The sequence below is a fragment of the Solanum verrucosum genome, unplaced genomic scaffold, assembly GCF_900185275.1.
Source record: "Solanum verrucosum unplaced genomic scaffold, falcon-dt-bn FXZP01000127.1, whole genome shotgun sequence".
Taxonomy (NCBI): Eukaryota; Viridiplantae; Streptophyta; class Magnoliopsida; order Solanales; family Solanaceae; genus Solanum; species Solanum verrucosum.
In genome coordinates, this window is record NW_026020321.1 from 480,025 (window position 1) to 492,417 (window position 12,393).

The window sequence follows — 12,393 nt, forward strand, 5'->3', positions numbered from 1 at the left end:
GTGCCCAACTACACACAAGAAGAAGGTAGTGGCTTTCAAACTCCTAATGTTATAAATTTGGATATTGAAGAATTCAACGAAGGAAATTATAATTTTGTACGACAACGTCAATTTCAAAACTTACCATTTCATGCTGGGAGATTGAGTTTTTCGACGGTAAATAATATACTCTTTAAATAATTTATAGAATATTTTATTTATATTAAATTATATGTTAATGATCTACATCTTATTCCAGGATGATATGCACATTCCATCTTAACCATTTTTAAAAATTGGCTATTTTAATTACATATATAGCAAAAGTTTATCTAGAGAAAACTATAGACCAATAAAAAATGAGAAACATGGGTTTTAGATGCTTGATACAATTATGATAATTAAAAGAAAAGGTTTTTATTAGTTTTATTTGGTATTCAAGAACAATAAATAAAATAGATGACTGCCTTTTATTTAATGAAATGGCCTTATGGCCTACTTGATTTTTATTTTTTTTAAATAGAAGCCTAGCCAATTCACAAAACCATTTTTATTTTTTTTTGTTTTAGAAAAAGGCTGCAAAGCGCAGATTTCATGCGCCTTGTAAGGCTCATGGCGGCTGAGCGTTACAAGTCGCATGGGTATCTGCGCCTTGCAGCGAAAACCCTAATTTAGACGGTGTTTAAATTTGTTGTCCTTTTGGTTTGATAAATAATTTTGTTACCCTTTTTGGAATTTTCGAAAAATTTTGTTGCCTTTTTGACTCCGGACTCCATGCGTGTGTATATATATTTTCTAAAATTAGTATAAAAATATCCGATAACATTTATATTTTATGAATGCTAAATGGTGTAGTTGTTTGGATGTTGGTGTAGAGGGACTAAGGATTAATTCTCACTTAATGCATTTTTTCCTCTCTTTTTTTTCTTTTTTTTTAATTTTTTTTGTTTTCAATGGTGCATCCATATATTAGAAATCCTAGATCTACTACTTCTAGTAATACATGCCAGATAAATAACATAATTCTCGAAGAGTTACAAGACTATCCTGTGAAAATGCATCAAATAGATCAATCAATACCATAAACCACCTTTCTTATCATGAAACTATAACACTAGAAAAAAAAAATATAAAGAGTAGAATACATTGAAGAACTGAAAATTGTTACCAATTTCATGTGCAACCAGGGCCTCCAACTAGCCAAAGAATAAGAGGGTCAACTACAGGATTGGACTCTGATGTTGTAAAATACTAGAATAGTTGCACTTCTTCCGAATGCTCAATGCCTATATACCTAAATATACGAAAAGTCATCGACAGTCACTTAAAGTTATTCGTATATTTAACCTGGATGCCTAAACATACATGCATGAGAGACAAGACAATAGATTATTGTTTTAAGTGATCCATGACCACTTATAGTAGTTCATATATTTAATTTGGACACCTGAATTAAGATTTGTATCTATTGAACACCTCTAGCAATATTTAGAATTTGAACCACTTAAACACTTTTTACCCACATAGCACATTGATTGTAATGGTAACATATCTAAACCTTAATTAATAAGTATAACCAGAAATCAATGAAAATCAAATAAATTCAAAATTAAATCATGTCATATTTGAGAAATACGTTACTAACAGTCTTTGAATCACGGAGAAGCAGTTAATTTCTCATTATTTTAAAGTTAATTGCAAATACGTGAAAAAGTAAAAGAGAACCAATTAGTTGATATAAGGAAAACTATGAGTATAATTTATTAATGTACATCTCCCGATTCAGGAGCGATTGAAGCAAATACAATAAAAGAATGCAAAGAAGGATTAGTACTCAGTTTCAAGTTGAAAAGGAAGTGATCCATTAAATCCAGGAACATATTTGACAGGAGTACCAGCCATGGTGAACCATGAATGGAGCAAGAAGAAGATAACTATGTGTTTTGTATGAAGGAAAATGTTTTTTATACGTACAAAATATTAGTATTCTAAAATAAATTGGCTTCTCACTTATTTTTTAGTTTTTGATTGGTGAGTGGAAAATATTTTTCAGAAAATATCTTTTATTTTTCACTAGAGAGTAAAAATTACATTCTAGGAAAATAGTTTATGATTCGAAAACCAACCCTGATAACTGATCCGAGACCCGAGCCCGATATACAAACTGGGACATGACCAAACGGCTGATCCAGGATCTGGCCTTGAGATCCAACCCAGTTCTGACCCCAACTCTCAATTCGAGACCCGACATTTGAATTGGGACCTGATACCGACATCTAAACTGGAAACGACTCCGATGACCAATTTGAGACCCGACCTCGACTCACGATTCAAGACCCGACTCTTGTCCCAAGACCCAACCTCGACTTCCGAATTGAAACCAACCTCGACATTTGATTCAGAATCTAACCTCAAATCTTGACCCGGAACCTGGCATACAAAATGGGATCCAACCCGGACTCGGTTGGAACTCGGGAGTTGGATTCCATATAGAGGTTGGAAGTCGGGTTTAAAATCGAGAATTAAGAATTGGATCCTATAGTATAGAAAATTGGTACACGAGACTATAGTTAGGGTGGAAAGTTGAGGTATGAGATTGAAAAATAGTTTTGAAAAATGTTTCCTTTATTATTTAGAGGCAAGTCTTTTTTTTTTACGTAAGTCATTTTCCTTAAATTTGAGAAATATAAGTTGATTTGCAAACAAAATTTAAAACATTTTAAGGCAACCATACATGAAAAAATTGGAAAACAATCCTATCAAACACATAGTGGAACAATCTCCTATTTTTTGTATGTGTTATTAAAGAAGAAATTTTCTCTTGGTTTTCCACTCGATGTCTGGTATTCATAATAGAGCCCAACTAAATCTAGATTCGTATAGAAAAGTCTCATATTGGGGGTAAAGCGCTCCCTAACAATGACGACTCCATACCGAGGGAGACTCAAACTCGAGATCTTTGGTTAAGGATAAAAGAGTACTTACCACTTCACCACAACCCTTGTTGGTAGAAAAAGACTACTTAATTAACAAAAATAGGTCAGGAAGCTTGCACTCTTAATTAATTACCTTAATTAGCTAATTATTACTCCTTCCTCTTTCTCAATTTATATGACATAGTTTGAATTTTGAGACTCGAACATGAAAATCTTTGACTATAGTTTAAATTGTTAATTCTTGTGACTTGTAGTAGGGAAAATGCATAAGTGCCCCCCCCCCAACCTATGCCCGAAATCTCAGAGACACACTTATACTATACTAAGGTCCTATTAACCCCCCCCCCCCCGAACTTATTTTATAAATAATTTTCTACCCCTTTTCGACCTACGTGGCACTATCTTCTAGGTCCAGCACGTGTTGACAATTTTTTCAAGTTATCTGGTTGATAGTGCCACGTAGGGCGAAAAAGGGTAGAAAATTATTTATAAAATAAGTTTGGGGGGGGGGGGGGGGGTAATAGGACCTTAGTATAGTATAAGTGTGTCTCTGGGTTTTCGGGCATAGGTTGGGGGGTACTTATGCATTTTCCCGAAATTTTTTAAATGTTACAAAAAATTGTTAAAGTGTATGTTGTTTCCCTCCAAATTTTTTCACTTGAATTCAAAGAAGTGGCTGTAATTTCTTTTACTTAAACTGAAGTGCTAACCTTCTCTGTCATTTGAGGGTCTTACGCAGTGAACCCACAAAAATGTGAAAAGTTGTCATAAATAAATAAACTGATGAACTTCCACAACATTGATTAGTTATCTCATCTTTGAAATTTGGATAATGACTTTAATGAGTAAATTGATTTTGGAATCATAATTAATAAGGGTAAAATTGTAACTTCACTATGCTAATCATTGTTGTCTTAATAGGTGTGTCATTTCTAAAGTGGACAAGTAAATAGGGACAGAGGAAGTAGTACATTAGCAATTCAAATTATTTTATCTCACATCAGGGTTTCCTCTCCCAATCACATTACCCGTATCTCTCACCCCCACCCCCTATGTCCTTCATCACCTCCACCATATTCTCTCTTCCTTCATTTTTTTTTTGGGTTGTAATTGACAAGCTTGATGAAAGTCTTGACGCGTGATTTCTTCACTTGCTTTTTCGCAGGGCTTTTACTTGGCTACGCCGGCGACCAAACAATGTCCGTATGGCCTTTCACGTATCTCATCGTCAAAAGCTCAAACAATGTTTGTATGGCCTGTCACGTGTCTCATCGTCAAAAGCTCGAACAATCCGAGATACATGTGTTTTGGATATAAGGTATGAAATTGATACTTGATACATCAAATTATATATATAAAAAAGATACATGAAATGATATTAGACCATATAAATATATACATGAAAATAATGGATACATCAAATTAATAAATTTATTATTTTAAGAGTAATAAAATGAAATTAATCAAATTACATGACCAAGATATACATATTTTTGTCTTTTATTATTAATATTAATGAATTTCTTATTTCAAAGAATAATAAATTAAATTAATTAAATTTTCAAAATTAATTATCTATATATTTTGAAAATCCTCAATTACTCATGTAATTAAGGAAATCAGTTACAACCAATTAATTTAAACAAATAAAATATGTATCTCATTATAAAACTTCGGCAGATACATGTATCTCACGGATTCAGACTAATGTATCCTAAGCACGAAATATGGTAAAGGAAGTAATATTTGAAAGTATCAAGAATGTTAATAATTAGAACCTAAACTAGTGGGATTTATGTAGTTGCCCTTGTTTAATTCCATTCACATCATTGCCAGTTAAAATCATATCATCCACATGCCGTAGTAAAATTGTCATACCAGAATTGGAGTGTTGGACGAATAATGAATAATAAAAAATTGATTGAGAAAATCCAGCATTTATGATAATAGCTCTCAAACTATATACGTAGTGCTTGCTTCAGGCCATAAAGAGATTTTCGAAAACTACAAATCATATCAGGTTGGGCTTGGTTGTATCATGTAGGAGGCTTCATGTATATAATTGCATGTAGTTCACCATGCAAAAATGCATTTTTCACATCCATTTGATGAAGTTGCCACCGTTTGGCTAGGGGTGTGCAAAAATCGAACCGACCAATAAATTAAACCGAATAAAAAAAAATGTTATTGGGTTAACGAATTTTTAAAGATTTTATAAAAAAAATTATTGGGTTATCGGTTTGGATCGATTTTTAGTATTGGGTTATTGGTTAAACCAATAACTCATTAAGGAGATAGTAAGTTACTACTATATCCTTCATAAATATTAAATATTAATAATTTAACATAACTAGACACTATATTAGTACTCTACACTACGATCTACACACTTCACACGTCATAGTACTTCTACTTCACATCAGAAATTCCATATTATGTTTTGGTTGTAACATGTTATTGTAGCCTTCGTATTACATCTACTCTTATTGATGCAATTTCTCATTATATTTCTTGTTTCACTATATCAAAGCATTTACAAGTGATTTTTTTGTCTCACTGTATCGTGTCAAATTGTTAGAGAAGTACGAAATCATATATTTATTTTAGGAAAAAAGGTCAAATATACCCCCGAACTTTCAAAAATGGTATGTATATATCTTTCGTTATACTTTTGGGTCATACATACCCTTACCGTCATAATTTTGGATCATATATACCCTTTGATCAAACGGAAAAACACGTGGCATGAGGTGAAAAAAAAGATGAATGTTTTTCTCTTAATTTTAGTGGGTTGGGTCCAACAAAAATGGATTAGGGTTGAATTATTAATTGGGTAAAAATTTTTAGTGAGTATCCTAGTTGGCAAGCCTATGTGGTGGAATTAGTGTCATGTCGCTTGCCACATCACTTCTGTTAAGTCTTAAGGGTAATTGTGGTCTCTTAGGATAATAGCGGGGGCATTTTTTATCCTAAAATGCAACAAAGGGTATAAGTGGTTTATTTCACATAGTTCAGGAATAATTTTGACCCTTTTCCGATAAATTTATGTGCACGTCAACATTGGGTGTTCATGAGACAATAACAAACATTTGACCAAGTTAGAATATCTAGTTGTCAGTTTAGATCTAATTTAAGTGTTTATAAGATGTGAACTTTCAAATTACTTTCCAATTGAGGCTAAGTTTTGAATGTTTGTTCATGTATTATGCCTATTCGAATTTGACAAAAGTACACCATACACCAATTAGAAGGGAAAATTTTTATTATGGTAGAGGCCCAACCAACCAAAGTTGGGTGAGGCTCCACCCATTTTTTGACACGTGAATTGTGGACCATTTCTTAAAATAAAGGCTAAAAAAAATCAAAAGTAAATAATGGGGTCCACATATATTAAATGTTCACTTAAATCTAAGAGAGAGAAGATGAAGAAGGTTCTGGGTTTCTTTTTCTCTTCTTCAAAGAAGAAAGAAGATAAACATTCAATGTTGTTGATGTCAAAAAAGAATCAAAAATTTATTGTTGCTTGACACTCTTGTTGATGCTAAAGGAGAATTAAAAAAAATTGGGTGAAGATATGGATGATTCTCCTTAAAGCTTCTACTACGATTTTTATCTATTTATGATTTTTAGGTACAAATTTGTCTTCATCTTTCTTGAACTTTTTAATACTATCAACACAATTAAATTAACAAAAACATATTTCATATATATATTTGACAATAGATCTCTATGGATCTTCTTGCTTTGCATGTCACTTGTAATGTCAAAATACAAAAAAAATATTTGTTGCACTGATTTTTAATGCTTCAAATATCAAAAATTAAGATATGCACCGAAGATCAAATTGAATTTTCTTCAAATATCTGTTTGTTTGATTGTTGACTCTGCATGCAAGTTTCAAATTTTGAGTCAAAAATTGAGGAAAAATATTGGATGAATCTCCATGTAACTGCATATTTGATATAGAAAAAAAAGATCAAGATTAGTATATGTATGAATACAATAACAAACAATGAAAAAATTATTTAACTTGTTAAAGAGAGAACAAACCTCAAAACTTAATTCCATAGATTCGTGTTGTATTTGTTACATTGAGGCTGATTGTATGTCAAAATTCACTGTTTTTCCATGTTCATGTTTTTGTCCTGCTTTGCTTTTGAATGTCACATGTGATGTCTTTTTCTTTTTTTTTCTCACCTTTTGGCTTCATTCTTGAATATCCATTTCCTTTTCCTTTTTTCTTAATTGGATCCAAAATTCGATCCTTTGCCCCAATAAAAGGATCAACGGATGAATCAAATTGGTGTCTATTTTTGTCACAATTTCCACCATACAATTCGCTTTAATGCTTAGTAATCTCAACTCTTGCTTGGTATAAATACCTTCTAGCAATTTCTTCTGAATCTATATCATTTGCAGCTAAAGTCATGACAATAAATGATTCTTTCATTAACCCTTTCAAACTAATTGCCATAGAAGATTTTGTTCTTCCCTACTTTTTGGTATACTCCGCAAATTCATTCTCATGCTTAGCATTCTTAGACCATCTTTTCAAAATGTATTTCTCAGGAATAGAAGAAAAATTCAAGTCAAAGAACAAAACTTTAAGTGCGTGACAGCATAACCAACCCATTGATTCAAACATATGACAACTACAAATAATAGAATTGTCAAGAGCATTGAACTGGACAACTTCAGTTTTCTCACTTTCACCCTTTAAAATTGATATTTTGTTAGACTCCCTTCAGTTTCAACATTGATTACTCTTTTGGTTGTCCCTTGTAGAAATTCATGTTGAAATCTTGTGTAAATTCTCCTGGTGTACACCCTAGCAGCATGCTTTAATATCCCACAATCTTCAATGAAAATTTTAGGATCACCCCGAGATTTATAATCCTCTATAGCTTCAATATCACTCATTTCAATTGTCTGTTGCTCATAATGCTTTACAAACTCCGTTATACTCAATGCATAAAAATGCACATCCAAAGAAAGTATTTTTCCAGTGGTTATTCACACCAACAAATGGAGCACAAATCATGTCATATCTATTTGTACGATAAGTAGTGTCAAAAATCATCACATCCCCAAAACACTCGTAGTGCAATTTAGATATACTATCTCTCCAAAAGAAATTACACAATCTGCCATCTTCATCAACTTGAAAAGATTAAAAGAAGTTTGAATCCTCTGATTGTAAATGCATAAAATGATTTATCACGGTTTGAGCATCTCCACTACTAATCATATTCCTCTTATGTGCTTGTATAAAGTTATGAGCATCTTGTTCAATAAATCCCGCATTTTCAATTTCACCATCTTCATTATGAAGGTATCGAACCACTTTTTTTGTACGAATACCGGCATCCACCATAAAACCAAGAATACTTTTAGTAGCACTTGTAAGCTTACGATCCGATTGTATGAAATGTTTCAAATTATATTCTATCATGGGATGACTGTGCACATCATAGAATTCACATACTTCCCATATCCCATTTGAAATTTTGAATTTTATACGAGCCATACAACCACATCTATATTCTAATATTTGTCGCTTTCTTTCTTGAAAAAGGAAAAGCTTACCAGATTTTCCTTCACAAGAACAAAGAAATAACCGTCTTGTTACTTCTTTATTTATGTTGTAAGTCTTTGCACTTTTTCTAATACCGAAACCTTTTGCCAGAGCATATGAATTATATGCATTGTATGATTCTTCTTCAGAATTAAATTTCATTCCAATCTCAAAAGCAAAGTTCTTGTTAATGTTATAAACATTATTTGCTCTTGTAGAATATTCGTTATCGTTAACGTTGAAATCTACAATAATAATTTTAATTTCTGAGTATCAAAACTTAAGAAATAGGTAAAAATATAAATACAATTTATTTAATAGAGAACCTTCATACTCAAATTAAGAAAATATCATATAAATGAAATGTATTACCTTTTTGAAGAGAAGACCCTTTATCAATATGCACATCCTCGGCTCTTTATCAACATGTACGTCCTCTATTTTTTAAAATTTAAAGCAGAATCTGCACAAGAAACAAATTATGTCATTAAAAATTGTATTTTTCAAATATTACCTTAATTAGCACATAAAATATTAATACATGTCTTTTGTTTTACTATACAATTTATTTCAGATTTAATTTAAAATATGTGATCACCATTAAATTTGAATGCAAAATTTCTTGAAATTACCAATACTAATATCTTATATTGGCAGGAACTTTCTACCAAGCATGGAGATCATTTATGACAACAATGAATGATACTCAAAAATCTACATAGATAATTGTGTTACACAATCCTGAGCATTTTGTATAAGATAATGCAATATTTTGCTTTCAAGATGTGTATAATATATATATATATATATATATATATATGTATAATGAGGATTATTAATAAACAACTTCTCATTCTATTTAAAATTTTAGTAAGAAAATATCATTGTACAAATATAAAGAATATTGAGAACAAAGAGAGTAAAAGAAATAAGTTCATAGATCTATATATTTTGTAACTTTACTTGAATAAAATTTGAACGTCTCTAGAGAGTACAAGATCAACAATGGTGTATTTTTGTTTTAGAGCAACAATGATGTATTTTTGTTTTAGAACTTTTACTTTGTTTGGTTTAGATATGATAGACAAAGATCCTAATTAAAGAGGGAAAATAGTACTCTTTTTCCCTCCATTTTTATTGTACTATATAGAAATTTATCTTTATTTTAATTTTGTTTCATTTGATTTTATTTGCAAAGTACACATATTGGCCCACAATCCACATGTCAAAAAATTGGATGATGCCTCATCCAACTTTGGTTGGGCCTCTACCATAATAATTTTTTTCCTAACGTAAAGGTATACCATCTCCAGTGACAACTTAACAGTTAACTGTTGAGATTGTAGTCATTCTGAAAAGGGAAAGAAACAATTAGCACCACTCTGATAATACTAAAGAAATGTATACTAAAGAGTATGAAGTCAAAGAAAAATATAAATTAAAATTAAGTACAGAGGATAAGGGGATAACCAACGTCTCAACGTAGATAAAACAACAACATATCCAATATAATTTTACAATAGGGTTTGAGGAGGCTAGTGTATACGCGAACTTTATCATTACCTGATGGGGTAAATAGACTATTTCTAATAGACCCTGGCTCAAGTGAAAAAATCACCAAGCAGTTTTTAAAATGAAAACAACGAGAGAAGAAGTCAAGACAAAATGCGAATAAAAGTATGACAAAAGATACTAAAAGGGAACAATCATTACAAGAAACATCAAACAGTCACAGAAACGGAATAACAAGAAACTCTGAAAGTAATATTACCACTATTAATATGAAGGAATAAGCGAGACAACTCTCCGCAACTTAACTAATCATCTACCCTAATTTGTGTCCTTCATAATTTCTTATCTAACGTCATGTCCTTAGTAAGCTGAAGTTATGTCATGTCCTCTGCTCAATACTTCTATCCCCTACATCTACTTCTCTTGTAACCATCCGTAGCCAGCCTATTGATCATACCTCTGTACTAGAACATCTGTGCATCTTCTCTTCACATGCCCGAACCATCTCAGCCTTTCTTCTCGCATCTTGTAATTATGCAACAATAAACAAGGTTACACTAACTTGATAGAGGTACTAATTACTTGGCCAACTTTTGGTTACTACTTTGTAATGTCCTAAGCTCATCAATAAAAGACTGCAAATTCTGATCGGAGGAACCACCTTCCGCCACTGACTCAGCTGCTTTCTTCTTCCAATTCAATGCATTTGATTTCATCTCCGCGGACTTAGGACCACTGGACACCTCGCGCAAAGATTGTTCAACTTCGTATCGAGGAATAATCCTATTCTCTGTCACACCTCTAGAAAGTCTTATGCCTATTTTGAATTCATCCACTAAGTACTTAGCATTGGTGACTTGATCACCCCATTGTGGAAATGCTACGATAGGGACGCCATTCACGATGGCCTCCATTGACGAATTCCATCCACAATGAGTCAGGAAACAGGCTAAAGAAGGATGTGCTAAAACCTCTTCTTGCAAACACCATTCCACAATTTTTCCTTTATCCCCAATTTTGTCCAAATAGCCTTGTGGCAATACCACTGTGGGGAAGGACGAGTTTTTTCGGGGTGGCTTCATGATCCACAAGAAATTTAGCCCTGAATTCAATAATCCGTAGGCAATTTCATCGACTTGTTCCTGGCTCGGAACAACAATACTCCCGAAAGAAATGTAAACAACTGAAGATGGTGGCTTGGAATTGAGCCATTGAGTGATGGAGCTATCAGCCTTCACTAAGTCAGCACGAATATTTTCTCCCATTTTTGAATCTTCATCGACTAGTAATGGACCAACCGTCTTCATGGGAAAAAAATTGGACATGTAGTTCACTATATCTTTTTCGAGCTCTTCAAATGACTCGATGAAAATACGAATGGGGTTAGATAGGTAATTGAATTGTCGTGAAACGACATTTGCTAAGACAGGAAATGGATTAGATGGGAGCAAGAAACTAGGAAGTTCATCCCATTTGAGAATTGGCATGTTAGGTAAGTGAACATCAATGTTTGGATTTGATTCATTTGGGAAATTTGCAAGATTGAAATGATAGTGATAATAAGCAGAAAAACTAGCACAAGATTGTACCCAAAGGACAGCACAAGGTATATCAAGACTTTTAGCTATATCACATACCCATGGAAGAAATGGATTGTTGATTAGACATGAAACAGGACGTCCATTGGCTTCGTTCTGTTTTATCATTTCAGGGAGTAGTACCCTGCCTAAAGATTCAAGATTCGCCAGCTCTGTTTCAAGCTGGCGATTCTCTTTAGGCTGAGTGTACTCCCATCCATTGAAAAACTCAAATCTAATGAAACCATCCCCATAAGGAGATGGCTCATCACTAATTATGTTCTTGTTGGCTTCTCTCATGTCCTTGCCTACACATTCAGGTGCGCAAAAGGTAACCAGAACACCTTTCGAGGCGAGGCGTTTGCCAAGTCTAAGTAATGGATTGACATGTCCTTGACCAGGAAATGATATGAGAAAAACATGAATGAATGAATCGATTGTACCTTGAGATCCCATTTTTCTCTAGTGTGATTATTGATTAGCTACAATGAAAAGTAGCAGCTATAGAAAAGAATATTTAGGGAGTGGTGTAGTCTTTTCTTATTAGTAAAGTAGCAAAGTAAAATAAATGCTATGTTGTTTGTGTATGTGCGGGTATGTCGTAAGCTGCATTATATAATATTCCCTCATTGGTAGGGTGTTTACGGTTAGGTAAAAATCGATCCAAACCAAAAACGAACTAACCAATAAATATATATTATATTTAATTTTGTTTGTTTTTATTCAAATGCATTAAAGTGGTTTTGATTTGATTTGATTTAATTTGATTTTGATCAATTACTGGTCCAAATCAACCGGTGAACACCCCTATAAT

General features: G+C 32.7%; 1 protein-coding gene and 1 pseudogene across 1 annotated transcript; both read right to left on the bottom strand.

Annotated features, from left to right (window-relative positions):
- Positions 1-7,851: 7,851 nt before the first annotated feature.
- On the bottom strand, positions 7,852-10,527 carry LOC125835394 (protein FAR1-RELATED SEQUENCE 5-like; annotated as a pseudogene).
- Positions 10,528-10,580: 53 nt separating this feature from the next.
- LOC125835376 (gallate 1-beta-glucosyltransferase 84A24-like) lies at positions 10,581-12,040 on the bottom strand. The gene has a single exon (XM_049514502.1). It carries the CDS (start codon positions 12,033-12,035, stop codon positions 10,581-10,583), a length of 1,455 nt encoding a protein of 484 aa, XP_049370459.1. The 5' UTR covers positions 12,036-12,040.
- Positions 12,041-12,393: the final 353 nt, after the last annotated feature.

What these genes read in the sequence shown, in the direction of transcription:
- LOC125835376 (XM_049514502.1), bottom strand. Translation starts at nt 12,035, where the DNA reads ATGGGATCTCAAGGTACAATCGATTCATTCATTCATGTTTTTCTCATA.